At 42.5% G+C, this 14921-nt stretch overlaps 2 protein-coding genes and 1 non-coding gene across 6 annotated transcripts; 1 reads left to right on the top strand and 2 right to left on the bottom strand.

Annotated features, from left to right (window-relative positions):
* The first annotated feature begins 738 nt into the window (after positions 1-738).
* Positions 739-5012, top strand: dusp23b (dual specificity phosphatase 23b). 4 transcript variants are annotated; one of them, XM_062397797.1, is made up of 3 exons: positions 739-876; positions 3138-3418; positions 4043-5012. In XM_062397797.1, exons 2-3 carry the CDS (start codon positions 3149-3151, stop codon positions 4226-4228), a joined length of 456 nt encoding a protein of 151 aa, XP_062253781.1. In that variant the 5' UTR covers positions 739-876; positions 3138-3148; the 3' UTR covers positions 4229-5012. The 4 variants fall into 4 exon arrangements, with proteins under 4 accessions (XP_062253781.1, XP_062253783.1, XP_062253779.1 ...); XM_062397799.1 differs by lacking the exon at positions 739-876 and adding an exon at positions 2037-2108; XM_062397795.1 differs by lacking the exon at positions 739-876 and adding an exon at positions 2197-2351.
* On the bottom strand, positions 2018-2100 carry trnal-cag (transfer RNA leucine (anticodon CAG)). The gene has a single exon. It is a non-coding gene; the product is annotated as a tRNA-Leu (tRNA).
* On the bottom strand, positions 4573-14921 carry LOC133962034 (afadin). Its single transcript, XM_062397470.1, has 23 exons — positions 14826-14921; positions 13898-14090; positions 13705-13811; positions 13432-13559; positions 13247-13323; positions 12729-12934; positions 12467-12612; positions 11658-11752; positions 11305-11576; positions 10679-10822; positions 8417-8615; positions 8221-8312; positions 8040-8126; positions 7869-7934; positions 7718-7791; positions 7358-7476; positions 7114-7272; positions 6925-7019; positions 6539-6676; positions 5501-6376; positions 5044-5143; positions 4899-4950; positions 4573-4660 (listed from the first exon to the last, which is right to left on the bottom strand). The coding sequence occupies exons 1-23, from the start codon at positions 14919-14921 to the stop codon at positions 4573-4575; spliced, it is 3609 nt and encodes a 1202-aa protein (XP_062253454.1).

Below are 14921 nucleotides of genomic sequence, written 5' to 3'. Positions count from 1 at the left end.
TCACTTGTTAGACATTTGACATATTTCTCTCTAAATGTTATCATTTTCATCATTACAAAATAAACGTTAAAGTTTTGTTTTGGCACAAAACCTCATCAGCACACAGATTCTCCAAAGATACAAATATTTCACGTGTAATCAATTATTTAAGTTGTGTATAAGTTTATTTAATTCATCCACCAAACAAAACTATTTCAAACGCAAACACAAAATCTCAAATCGTTAATAAAAAGGAGCAGATAGAAGAATAAACTCATGTAATCTGCTCCTCTTTCACAAGACATTCATTTACAAGGAAAATAATGAAACTTAATTAACTATCTATCTTGTGGTATTAGTACATTTACTTAAACTTGAAGTAGAGTACTTCTACTTCTGTGGATGAAGCAGTAAAGTACAAAACATGTGACTCCTACATAAATATAACGAACCAGTAGGAAAAAAGGTCAATGTTATGAGCGGGATTCGAACCCTAGACTCGAGGGGAGTAGAACGCGTAGCAGCAGACGGCTCGTCCGTGGAAATGTCGGAAAATTTTCGACCACACGGCCAATCACGTTCGAGCCTCCATCATTCAGCCGCCACTCGCTGCAGCGGATTCTTCCCGTCTGCCAACATTTACAACATTTGACCAATCACAGCACAGATATGTTGGCAGCGCTATATCAGCGAAGGTGAGTAAAGGGGGCGTGTGTCATGCAGCGAACACGTGCTACTGGCCGACGGAGGAGTGGGGCAGCACTGCAGCAGCCAATCACAGCGGTTGTCAGTCCGAGGAGACACGTGCCGGCCGGTTCCCCAGCTTTACAGAAACAGGTTCATCGACCGCTGAAGCTAACGAGTCACTGAAAACTACCGAAGTTCCCGACCGCGATGGTAAGAATCCACACATTTAATAGAGAGCCGCGACTTGGCCTTCGGTGGAGAAGTGGTTTCACCTGAAGTGTCGTCATTTACATGTAATTGACTCTTTAGCATCGAGGTCCCAAAGCAGCGGCCGCCATTGGTCGATGGCGTTTGGACATTTACCAACATTCACAAACCTTTTTATTCACTGAGTGATTGTTTGACACAATAACTCTGTGGTGACGAATCCATTTTGCGTTACTGCCTTTTCAGATTTAAGTTTCTAACGTATACTTACCCAACTTTGACTTATTAGATAAAAACGTTTTCTTCCTCTTTTCTAAAGTTAACTGATGCGTAGACATCCAACTCATCCAGTGTTAGAGCATCATCCATTTTAAGAGAACAAACAACTGTCGTCTTTTCATGAAGCTCAGCATCAGGCAGTCAACAGTAAAATGGACAGAACACTTTGAGCAAAGCACACTGGGACAAATCTGCTTTTCTTCCACTTAATTGTTAAATTTCCACTGTTCAATTTAATACAGGTATGATCAACTCACAGTTTGGTTTAGCATCAAACATCATCTGAACACAGCTTCTCCAAAGATACAGATGTTTGGTATCTGAAATTAGTTTGATTTTAAAATAAATAGAAATAAATGATAAATTAAGAGATAGATAGTTCGATCGAGAGATAGATAAATATATACATAGATAAATAGCTGGATTGATATTGATTAATTCACAATTTTACTGATTTAGGTCTGTAACACAGAAACCCTGCTGTGCTTATTCTTATTCCCAAAGCTTGCTGTATATTGGTTCACGTATGTGTGTCAAGGACTCTGATGTGTTCTTAATGTGTAATCAAGTATTATAGTGTATAAGTTTACTTCATTCAACGACCAACCAAAACTGTTTTAATTACAAAATGTCATGTTGAATGAAAAGGAGAAAGAAGAAGAATCTTATATAATCTGTGTCACGAGACCATTAATTAACACAGCAAATAATTCAATAAAAATAAACCTAATACCTTGTGGTATATTAGTACACTTACTTTATCTTAAACCCTAAGTACTTCTACTTCTGTTAATGAAGCAGTACAGTATACAATATGTGAGTCCTGCATAAATACAACGTACTGTACCAATAGAAAAAAGGTTATTGTCAGAAGTGGGATTCGAACCCACGCCTCCAGAGGAGACTGCGACCTGAACGCAGCGCCTTAGACCGCTCGGCCATCCTGACATGAAAACGTATGATTTCAACGTATTAATTTATACATCTGATTTACGTTGAACAGCTGATTTCCGCTGGTTGTCTCTGACGCACCTCGTACCTTGCCCTTCTGCCGTTACATAACAGAGCAGCAGCTGTTTTCTTTTTACTGTAGAGACGGGTTTGGTCATTCATTCACCTCGGCGAGTTAGCTCGATGCTAACGTGTTAGCCGCAGCTTTGGGAAGTAGCCAAACATCGTTTCATCACAGAGAAGAATCAGTGGGTAACTTCACTCAGGAACAGGAAGCTTTGATATAAGTTTGCTGGATAATAACATCAGTTGTGTCATCGCTTGAGCAACATGTGTGTGTGTGTCTGTGTGTGTGTGTGTGTACATGACGTTAGCTGCTAGCTAGTTAGCTTCCAGGGGCTCTGAATTGGACTTTGATACAGAAGCTAAACGAGATCTCTGTTGTGTTGTTTCTGATCTTTGTGTGAAACATGCAGGCAGCTGCTTGTGTTTCCTTATCAGGCTGACTGGGACTGACTGGGACGAAATGTCTTCAGACTAATCCCTCAGGAAGACACTGGACTAGCCAGACTAGCCAGTATGCTAATGTCCCTCAGGAGTACTGCTGTGTACTTTGTGTATTTTCTCACGTGTCTCCACAGTAGTTAACTTGTTGCTGTGGTTATGTTTACAGACACACTTGCTAGAAATTGTCAAAGTAGTTTGTTGAACTTATTAGGAGTGTGTCACTTGTCTTAACTTTGTGTGTTTACCTTACAGTCTATGGTGTTTACATAAGAAAACACACAAAGCTTTAGCCAACTCACACTTCAAAGCCATAAACTCTGGGAGCGCTCCACATTTCCATATTGGCTAGATATGAACCGAACCAGGAAGTCTGGCTAAATGAAACAGTGTTTTGGACCATGAGCTGGAAATGTTAAAGGTTCATTGTGTAGGATTGAGTGACATCTAGTGGTGAAGTGTCTGAACACCACGCACTTCATCCTCCCAGTTCCAAACATGAAAGACTGTCTCGGTCTGTCTGTCCTCAGATCCTACAGTCATGGCCTCCAATGCTCCAAGCAACTTCTCCTGGGTCGAGCCAGGCAAAGTGGCCGGACTGGCGTTGCCCAGGATGACGGCTGAATACCAGTATCTGCTGGACAATGGCATCAAACACCTGGTTTGCCTGTGCGAGAGAAAACCGCCTCAGTACGACTCGTGCCCTCAGCTGCAGCTGCACCACATCAACATCAAAGACTTCACTCCTCCTTCGCCGAGTCAGATCGACAGATTCCTCGCTCTCGTGGAAGAGGCCAACTCCAAGGGGGAGGTGAGATCTCAGACACTTGATCGACTGTGATGTGATGGATGGATTATTTTTATAAAGTAGTTTCCATGATCATGTACAGTATTGTGTTTGCTGGCTCACAAGTTACGGTTGAGAAACCTAAAACACTTGGAATAATTATTAGGTGAATTTGATGGAGCCTGTGTAAGAGTGGAAAAAACCACAACTTGTATCTCCTCTAAAGTTTGTGAATTAAAAAGGAAAAAAATGATGCTGTGTCAGTATATAGAATTGACTCAGCATGCAGTTGGTTTTTAAACCCTCATACAGGCTGTCAGGACAACTTTTGTTTACTGAAGCTTGTTCAGCTGTTTGTCATTTACTTTTTCATTGGAAACTGTTATATATATATATATATATATATATAAAAGGTGTCTAAAATTCATACATATTCAGTTTAAAATCCCATTAGACAATTAAATAGTTAATCCTCCTAATTAGGAAGATGCAAACAATTAATGTTCGCAATGTTTGCTGGAAAACATCACTTGGATAATTAAAATAGTTGATGTTTAATTTCCCCTTGTCTCACAAGAGAAACTAGTGCAGGTTGTGTGCGTAGCTGCAGCTGATGAAACGATATTGAATGGTGTCTCTTCTCTTCAGGGTGTTGCAGTTCACTGTATGCACGGCCACGGTAGAACCGGGACGATGCTGGCCTGCTACCTGGTGAAGACGAGGAAGATTTCAGGCATCGACGCCATCGAGGAGATCCGGCGGCTGCGGACCGGCTCCATCGAAACACACGAGCAAGAGAAAGCAGTGGTGCAGTTTTATCAGCGCACCAAGTAACTGACACAGAGGATTTAATAACTGTTTTACAGATGTATCACTGATTATCACAGACAAAATTATTTCCCTAAATTAATACTTTATTCTCTAGAAGTATGAAAATACAAAATAATAATGTTGAGACAGGCGATAAATCAAGAAACAAAGTCCTGAACAATAATGAACTTCAATGTTAATTACTCACATGATCCCGTTGGGATAATTAACTAAGAGAAACACTTCTACAGTTAATAAACAAAGAACATGCCTTTCTATATTGTACTGTATACTCTTCCTTCGACCAGCACATATTTACTTCTCTTTTATAAACATTGACATTTTCTTTTACATGACTGTAACTTCTTTCATGCACTGGACGCCAGAGAAAAGAGACGCTGCCGCTCCCTGAACGTGAGCGTCTCAGGAGCCGCCAGGCTTTTCTCCTCCTGGTTTCTGCAAGTAAACAATCGTATGAAAACTTGAATTTTATTTCTTCTTTCGCTTGAAAGAAATTCACGAAGCACACTGGAATAAGCTTGACGAATAGAGACTAATGTAATAATCTTGATGTGCTTATTGATTTCTATGTCTTAAAGTCATCATTTGTAAAAATGCTGCATAAATATCTTCATGTCGGTTGATTTCATTTCAATGTTTTGCCTCAATTGTTAAAAAAAGTAAGTCAACTCACTCTTTTGTTGCCACGTTGTGAACATGTTCAGTCTGTCCAGTTGGTCTGTGACCTGCCAAACACAAGAAATGTTGCAACATGAAATAAACACAATAAATATTACATTAAAACTGATTCTCATTGTCATGCACTCGTGAACAATTACCGAGGTCTGCCTTGTCTTCTTTTTGGAGAATGTGATTTCCAGTCTGCTGATTCAACTCTTTCAATTCGCTATTGATATTTCCTCCAGAGCTTTTCTTTTCCTGAAGATGTAAACAAAAAATATGAGCTATAGATGTCGAGACTTTTTAATCATCACCTTAATTATACAGTGAATACCACTAGTATTTCTGAACAGAGATTGACACAAAGCTTTCAAATATGTGTATTTTCCCACAATATAACCTTCAGTTTATAAAGTACAACAAATCCCAGTTGGTTAAGGAAAAGCCTCTCAGCATCTACAGATTCTTTTTGCTATTATTAATTTGCCTCCATCTCCTAAAGAACCTCTGGGAAGGAGCCTCAAAATCAACAAACAATATATCAAAGTTAAATACTCATCCCTGATAATTGAATATCGGCACCCTGTATATTTCCCTTAGAGCCATGTGATTCACCTGAGTCTTCATCTCCAGCTGCTGTATCGCCACCATCATGTCCAAATCCTCATATTCGTCCTCCTCCTCGTCTCCTCTCTGCTGAATCTCCCGCAGCCTCTTCTGAAACTGCCACTCCAGGCTGAGCTTCCGGAGTCGGTCGTTCTCCTCTGCTGAGCGCTTCACCTTGGCCTGGAGCTCCTGCACCTCCTGCTCCAGGAGGTCCACCGCCTGAAGCCGGTGCTGCTTCTCCAGGTTCTCTTGCGTCTCCCTCCTCCAGGGGCCGGACAGCTCCTGGGGGCATCTGTGCTTCAGAGCACCCGTTCCCTGCCTCTGTTGAGTGGGAGGTTCTTGGAAGGAAACATGTTTTGTTGGAGGGATGCTCACTTGAGGTTTTACAGCTTGACCCCTGAATATGCCGGGCCTGTGCTGCTGGGACGGAAGTGAAGGCCGGGGCAGCTTCTTCACTGCAGAGATGGGGCAAGCGTAGTTATGGTGGGCCTGATGGTGAGGGCTCTGATTGTGTCCGTTGACTTTAGGAGTTGGGCTCATGCTGGTCGACAGCAGAGCCGGACTCTGGAAGGTGGTGAGTGGAGGATTTGTGTTCACTGCCCTGGTGATGGGGATGTCGATGCGTACGGGCTGAGATGAAGGCGTGGACGTGGGTCGTTGGGAAAATGGCGCCCTCCAGACACCGGCGCCACTTGTGCGAATGACCTGCTGGTGTTTTACAGGGGAACTGTAATCAGCGAGGAGGTCATGGGTAGAAACACTGGAGCGAATTGGGAAAGCGGAGTAGTGGCTCATGGGTTGTTTGGCACTTGTGTTGTTCCCCCTTTTGTCCAGCAGGGGACCTCCACTCTCCATACAAAGGTTTTCCTGTGAAAGGGCCTGACGCTGGAGGGGAACACACAAAGTGTTTAGGCACATTAAACTGGTTGTACATTTTTTTTAAAGAGTATTATATCAGTGTTCATATGTCTACTGATTATTCACATGGTAAATAGAATATTTGATGATATATACAATTTTTAGAGCCGGAGGGACATTAATATTCACCATGTACGTCTTCTTATTGCAGCTGTTTCCACTCAAAGGCCCGAAAGACACTAATGTTTTCTGTGGTTGACTGGATTCAGACACCTTCTTGTCCTGGGACTTAGGAGATGGAAGTGTCAAGTATTCCCTGTGAAACGTCTGAATGGAGGAAAGGAGGGAACCAAATTTAAGACAGATTTAGTTGCTACGTTTCCACAAAAAGTTCAAATTCCATTCAATATAAATCAAAACAGAAAATATTGGATAAACCTACATAAGACTTTGGTAAATAAAAGATTGTAAAACACGTTTACATGAAGGTGTGAAAAAAACAGTAAAACAAAAGTCATTGATGGATTATATTTCAGATTGAAGAAATTCATTGTGATAAATGAAAAGTATCTTACGTCAGTGCAGAGGTTGACGGTGGAAACAGCCGCCAGGTTGTTTCCTCTCACAACAGGGTCAACGAGTTCATCTCCATCCTCGGGGCAAAGGTCGGCTGAAATGCGGAAGAAATAAAAAAACATGACATTTCACATTAAGGCCATTTACTGAATGTGCCCAGCAGCGGCTCAACATGGAAGAGCACCCACTGGTCATGTTGGGGTTGGAGCGGAACAGCTGCCGGTTCCTCTGCATCAGCTCTTTCTTCCTCCTGCTGCCTCCATGGAGCTGATGCCCTGACGGACCAGGATCCACTGCACGGTACAGCACCAGCGCTTCACCGTTTGGTTTGGCAAAGATTGTTTCACCTTGTGGAGAAATAGAAGCTCTTGATTAGGTCATGATGCAAACAGAAGTGATATAGAATTTGTGTTTTGCTTGTTTAGTTCCTACCTGTAGTCGTTGTTGGAGCTGGTTCACTCAGCAGAGCCGCCAGCCCGTGGAAGCTTGCTCCGAACTTTGCCACCTGTAGAGTCACAACAGGGCCAGTTTGCACCATGATGGCAGCAGCCCTGAATCCACACAAGAGTAATACAATCAACCACCATCCACCATCATATTAAACTGTTAGCAGTGCCAACCTGGCGTTGATTAAGAAACTGGGGCCTGTATAAACTCATAAGATTATCTGTCGTATAGTTCTTCTTGCAGGGAAGACGAACAACCAATAGTTTTGTGTCACATTTTCATGTGAACCTAATGGTGGCGCTAGAGGACAAGTCAGGGGATCATTGAAGTTATTGGGATTCATACCTTTCTTGGTTGAGGCCAATGAGGCTCTGGCCATCCACACTGAGCAGCTGATCTCCAGCTGCCAACCTTCCATTCTGTAGAGACACATGAAGCTAATGTCAATCTTTCCTTTTAGAGTCTCAAGTTCAGCTGCAGCAGGAACGTGTCTCACCATTTCAGCTGGTCCTCCCTGGACTACAGATTTGACATAGATCCCAAGGTTACCCTGCTGCGCTCCCTGTGGTAGAAAACAAAAGGCGGGCTGTTAATTAGCTGAGATGTTCAGCTCCCAGGTCTGGTGTTAGAACGGTTCCAGTTAGTGAGCTGGGAAACATGTGGTCACCTTGGCAGCCACGATGCTGACTCCCATCCCACTGTTGAGAGGTTTCTTCAGTGTGATGGTCACAACCTCCGGCTCTCTGTGAGCTGCCTGGTAAAGAGAATAGAAACCAATCAGCGAGTGCCTCATTTATGCTGGATTTGCTACTGAAATTAAGATTATACTTTAAAACCTCTGTATTTACCAAGTACTTGTTCTCTGTAGGAGGTGAAGATTCACAGAAATACACGGTCCAGTCGCCTTTAGGGTTCGGCTGGGACGTTATAGAGCAGAGACCTGGAAGAGTAGGATGTCAGGAAGAACTACACAAATAACCAATTTTAGCGGTTTTAAACACACTACAGTTTTGTATATATCAAAGAGAATTCACAATCTTGTACCTTTTCGGCAAATTGGCTCCAAAAACTCCCTGAAGCCATGAGGGATTCCTCTCACGGTGTCACAGGAGTAGCCTCCCTCCGGCAGCAGGAAAGGCAGGTGGAGGTCGAGGCTCTCCTCCAGCTGGACGTCCCGCCCCTCGCTGTCAATCAGGCTGTCGGCCGAGGCCTCGGCGGCCGCCACCACGGCATCGATCAAATCCTGCAGCGAGGAGAACAGCGGACAATATTTCAGGAAAAGGTCGTTCGAGGATATATTGATTAGACGTTTGTCATTCCGTGACAAGGCTCGAATCTGCAGACTGCGACCCTGAACCTAAATACTAAAGACCTTCCTGCGGATTACCTTGACCTGTGACCTCAGTTTAACATAATATAAACCATAACTCCCAAAACCTCCGTCCAACTAACTTCCCTTTAAGTTTTGTTCAACCATCTTCCTGTTCTCTCTCTTTTACACCCCATTTCTCACTTGATGCTCATTGTTTTTTATCATCTTCATTTGTTTTTCCAAATTACACTCATGAGAATGTGATTCTGTTTTACGGCTTCCTCTCCACATCTGTCAGCTCGTTCTGTTCTCCGCTCACTGAGACAGCCTCGGTGCTGTTATCCATACAAACGCACCACTTAGTCCCATCATTTGAATTCAGTTCCAGTTGCTGTATCTCTATTAAAGCATCTGCTGGGCTGTCTGAGCGGCTGAGTTTCAAGCTGGCTGGTTTCACGTCTTCATCCCACTGCGGTGCTGATAAAGGATCTCACCGGTAAACCATCTTGAGTCGTGTGAAATCTGGAACTACAGTATGAGTTAGTTCAAGCATCTGCGTTAGTGAGTGTAGCTGTTATCGTGATTTTGTTTGTTCGTCAGCAGATATACCCAAACTACTACCTCACTAGTATTTTGTTCTCACTTTTATATAAATAGATGCATGTTATATAATGTTTTTCCAGCCTCAGGGCCACTCAAAGTACTTTAGCCTAAGAGTCACACTCATCCATTCATACATAAACCTTCTCTATCATTCGTATATTCATAAGAGGCAGATTTGTCCGTGTCTTACCCAAGGACCATCCAACATGCAGACTGGAGAAGGCAGGAATCGAACCTGTGACCTTCTGAACGATGCACATTCTTCCTACTCAACTTGACTCCTTATCTTTGTTGTTGTTGTCCTGCAGTGTTGTGAAGTGTTGTTTTTATTATTTGACTGTTTTATTTGGTGGGGGCGGTTCCCACGGTAAAGAACTGGGTCAGTCTATTGACGAAGACCCGCCCACTTCTGCCACCCGCGTTCTCTGCTCTTTACGTGCGAGATCGTTAGCCCTTAGCTTAGCTGCTAGTTAGCTTAGCTGCTAGTTAGCTTAAATCAGGAATTTCATATGTTGCCCTGCCTCAAACGACTGCTTCACCTCCACAAGATAAGTATTGTTTATAATTTCTGTTAGCATTCATAAGTAGCTTTCTTGGAGTCACAGCTAGCATCATGTTTTCTTAAATAATTGGGATTTAAACTCCTTGAAAATGTCTTTTAACAGCACAGAGTTGTTTTTATAAATGTTTTACAACTGCTAACTTCAAGTTTGAGTATTTCTTCATTCAAACTCTCACAGACAAGTGAACCAAGGGGACGTCATAGATAAAACACATATATGTTAATGAAAGGGACTCGAATAAACATGTCAGACACAAAGTGAGCTTGGTGTGATGCATCCATTGCCTTCGTGCTGTTCAAAGTTAAATATGGATGTTGATGTTTATTGTTGTTTGAGTTTAAGTGGCTGAATTGATCTCATGACATATTCCCTGCTCCTATTGGCTCGTTGCAAATCCCAAACTGATGATGTAAACAAAAGCTTCACGCGGAAAAACATGGATTTGGCTTTTGTGACTCGTGGAATAGTCGCGTTAATCTGAAGTAAAACATTAGAGAAATATTTCACTCCGAAGCAATCAGGTAATGTGACAAGTCGCTTTACTCGTTTTCATATATAATTCATAATCACATTCATCACCGTTAATTATTCACAACTGTTGAATCTATACTGTCTAGCTTCTCTGGTGCGGTTGAGGCTGCAGCTTCAGTCAGACACATTCATTATGAAACTTATATTCATACATGACGTCATCTGCTTTGTGCAGTTCTAAACCCCACGTTTTCTCTGGATCCGCCCTGTGTGCATGAGTTTCCTCTGACTCCTCTTGATTTCAAAGATGGAGAAAGAGACAGGAGAGAGAGAAGAGGAACACACTGCAGTACTCACGGGGGGGATGTGAGGCTCGGTGTTTGCATAGAGGTAGCCAGCGAGCAGCGTCTGCAGCTGCAGTGAGTTTAACTTGAAACAGGTATTCTGGATGTCCTTCGCCTCTCGCAGCGAGTACTTATTCATGGTCAGGAGTGTGGTTGCCTGGAAACAGAGAGGCAACAGTGTTTTAACAGCTCCTGTTCTCTGGATGTTCTCACGCTGAATAAAAAAAACCTGGGACAAAAGCTGCAAAAATCACAAATGAGTTCTTACACCTCGATGTTGAACGTGTAATATAGATGCACTGAGAAGCTTCTGTCATGTTCTTAGATGTTTTTAACCTTATTTGGATTATTTGTCCATCATTTTACTCTATAGACTAAACAACTGTCCCTCCCAAGAATTAAAAGGTACGAAGTATTTCAACTAAAGGCTATCTCACAATGTACAGTATAATCTCTAACTTGGATTTAAGATTCTGTAAAACAAGGTTATTCAATGTATCTACTCATCAAAAAATCCAATAATAGAAAATGTGTACAGAAAAGATTATATGATTCAGATTTTCTTCGTTTCTAAAGAAGCCGAAAGACTAAACTTTGCTTTTACCAGTATCCAGACAGGAAGTCCAGGTAGGAACTGACCTGGATGATGTGTCCAAGGTGGCAGTCGGCGGCCAGCTCCAGGCCCTGCCTCTCCGCCCAGGCCTCGATGCCGGTGAGCCTCTGGCGGAGAGCTGCTCCCCAGTAGTGGGAGCGCAGGCCCGGAGCAGTGGCCGCTGGGCTCATGAGACGGTTGAAGAGCCAAGCGCTGATGAAATGGAAGAGCTGGGAGAAGAGCTGGATGGTGAGGGCGGGGTTGACCCGACAGCGGCGTAGCAGAGACATGGTGTTCATGAAGGTGTTCAGCACCATCTCTGGAACAGGAGAGATAAAACATATCTCAGCTCATATGAGAGTCAGTATACAGTATTGTATTGTCATAAATGAATGTTTACCTATACCAGCCGGCAGGGAGCCATGTTGCTCAGGATCGATCAGAAAAGTTGGCAAATGCTTCGTTAACTCATTCTGAAGACACTCTAGCAGGCAACTGTAAAGAATAACACAGACACAAACAGAACATTTAGATAACAAACCATATGATAATTTTGAATTTTAACACTTTAAATACTTTAATTAAATCACCACATAACCTGAATTCTGAGAATTTGTTCTAGACTGTCAGCAACTATAAGAAGCAGTCTTGGGCTGAAACTAGCATATGTCACTTTTTGGAGTAGTAGATGAATCTATCAAATATTTGAAAACATTGGAAGAGGTTATGAACATCCCTCAAGTCCCACAATCATCATCAATTAACACATTTCTTCAAACTAACAGCTCAAATTAACGAAAGATTTACTTTACTTTGATTAAAGAAACGATAAGTCACTTATATTTGAGAAACTGGAAAACCAAACAAACATTAATATTTGTTTTACTACCACATTCACAAGGCAGGAGAAATGTATGCTGAAGTGGCACAGTGCTGGAGTGCATGTAGTGTTCACTGTGAGGTTGGGGATTTGGGGATTTGAGGTTTGCCTCTGCAGAGCTAAAGAATTTATTTTCTACTGCGGTTTGTTTAGACCTGCAGGACAAATGCCTCAGTGGGGAGAGACAGAGTGAGGCGAGTGAGATCAGATGTGATTCTAGCTCCACTTTTCATGACGTGGTTTTAGCACAGCCACATGTTTGATGGGGAAGGAGGATAGAAAAACTGGAAAAGCATAGTATGCCTCCATTAAGCGTCTTGTCGTTGCACCTGTAAGCTCTGTGCACCAGGTGGGCGAGGTCCAGCTGACTCTGCTGTGTGAGCGGGCAGAGGTCTTTGTCATGCTTGATGAAATTCAGCAGCTCCGAGGAGTTGGCCATCCAGAAGGCAAGCGCCCCGGCAATGGTCTGCTGCCTCTGAGGGTCAGACACAGCAGCAGTGTGGTTTTAAAACTCGCAACAACATCTGGTCCCGTGTTTCTAAGTCTCATCTGTTCAACTGGAACAAAAGTAGGTGTTTTTCTTCCACTTGCCTGGATGACCTTATGTGTCATGGCCACCATTTTGCCAGTGATGGATGTGACGGCGTGTGGTTGTCCTGAGCGCGGCGAGCCTTGCCTGTGATAGCACCGCAGGGTGAAGCGTCCCACAGCATAGAGGATGTACGCAGGTGAGAGCTTGAAATGGACCGTGGAGCTGTTGGTGTAATTTATGACCGCAGCCAGGAAGGCCTCCTCAGCTGAGAAGTGAAACACACCAGCAGGGGGCACTGAGCTTCTGACTCACAGGTTATTAAACTTGCAAATAACTCGGTGGAAGGAAAACATCTAATCTCATACTCACAGTTTTCACAGAGTTTAATCCTGATTGGTAATCCAGGCTGATCTGAAAAGTCAGGATGGAAACTTTCTGAGTGTTCACACCAGCAACCGTCCTTCCTTATGTTATATAATCTATTTATTATAGAATAGATGTTAAATATTCCTGTATTTTATGCATGAAAGAAAATTCATTTCAGTTTCTATATCTCTACACCTTTCAGAATACTCACCTGCAGCCTGCCTCTGCTGCTTTTGGTTTTCTGAGCCGTGATTTGCCTCCTGGTTGTTAAGTAGTTTTTCAGTTGACCTAGATATTGGTTTTAAGGGGTAGATGGTTTTTCAGACAGTTAGGTACAGCAGACCTGGGACCAGTAGTTGGAAAATAATAACTTATAGTGAAGACTGGACATAATACCCCTTCTCGTCTCCTGGGACCTTGTCAGCAGCTTTAGCTTTGTTCTTCTCCGTCTTCTTGTCTTTTCTTGACAGTGTCCTCTTGAAGTTCTGGATGATGCCTCCTTTCTCCTTCTCTGGAGACATTTCCTTTATTTGTCAACACATAAAACAAACGTGAAATTGTGTGTGTGTAAAGGAGGAAGCTAACTACTGACTAAATTATCATTTACCTGTAAAATATCACATTCAAATGAGGTACACCTGGTTAAATCTTGCAATAGGTTGATGATACCTGGGTAGTCTCCTTGTCCTTCTTGAGCACAAAGCGTCCTTCTCTGTTGTCCGAGCTCCAGTTTAATTGGACAATCAAAGGTTTCTCGTCCGGGTCTAGTTTGCGTTCTTCATCCACATAAAACAAAGAGAAGCGATCAGAGTGACGGTTTGCAGCTGCTGGACCAGAGAACACAGTCCAAACCAATGCTCACCCTTCTTGGCTTGGATCTCGTAAAGGGAATAACTGGAAGTCAGCATTTTCATATCGGGCCTGAACTTCTCCGAGAGAGTTTCAATGACCTCGCGAGTGGAAGAGTTGCTGCAGACACGCAGGCACTTTGTGGCCACGTTTCCCTCTTCGGGATTCTCATGGTAGAAACGCATCACACCGTGAAACTCCACATTCTGCTGGGAAATAGATAACGTGTCCTGTGGTTTCTGTTTTCAGGACTATATAGTTAACTTGCTTTCAGAATATTGAGAGTACTCCGTGCTCAGTATTTCTATCCACACCTTAAATAAACCAACTCTTAGCTCAGTGAAATGTCACGATGGTCACAATAAAATATGATGTAAATCAGAAGATCAAGAATCAGAAGAGCAAGAATGTTTGGACACTGGTCATTGCTGTAAATAACTAGAAGTAGTTGTCGTCATAGTAGTATTAGTAGGAGGAGGTAGTTGTGTAGTATTCTTAACTTTTGAAGAATTTCTAATTTGTTATTTCTATATCTATCCATGTCTTCGCATGTTTACATCTCCATACTGTCCAAACTACCAACAGCTGTAGGCCAATAACCATTCGGCTCAAAATGTACGAAATCATTATTTTATTGATTCATAATTTGACCCATTTAACAAAAACAGAATCAACAACTATTTTGACAATCGCTTAATTCTCTTGGGGCAAAAATGCTTCATATTCTCTTCTTTCAGTTTTTTTTAATGACATTAAACTGAAAACCTTTCTTACATTTGATAAACCAAATAATTTATTTATCTTCTGCTTAAGTATTACAGTGGCTGTTAACTTTATAAAACAGCTCTGAGGTTTATCTAAAGTTAAAAAGAATGAAGGTAAATCCAACCTACAGCTGATTGAGGTGCAGGAATCCAGTCTAGTGTTTGCAGCCCACTCACCTCGTCAGGTTGGCTTATTTCAAACAGGTCCAGTCTGTTGTTGTTCCACTGTCGGATGACTCTGGCCAACTTCTCCTGTTCTTCCTCCTCGGGCAT

Source organism: Platichthys flesus, chromosome 10 (assembly GCF_949316205.1).
Source record: "Platichthys flesus chromosome 10, fPlaFle2.1, whole genome shotgun sequence".
NCBI lineage: Eukaryota > Metazoa > Chordata > Actinopteri > Pleuronectiformes > Pleuronectidae > Platichthys > Platichthys flesus.
This window is presented reverse-complemented; position numbering and strand designations above follow the sequence as displayed.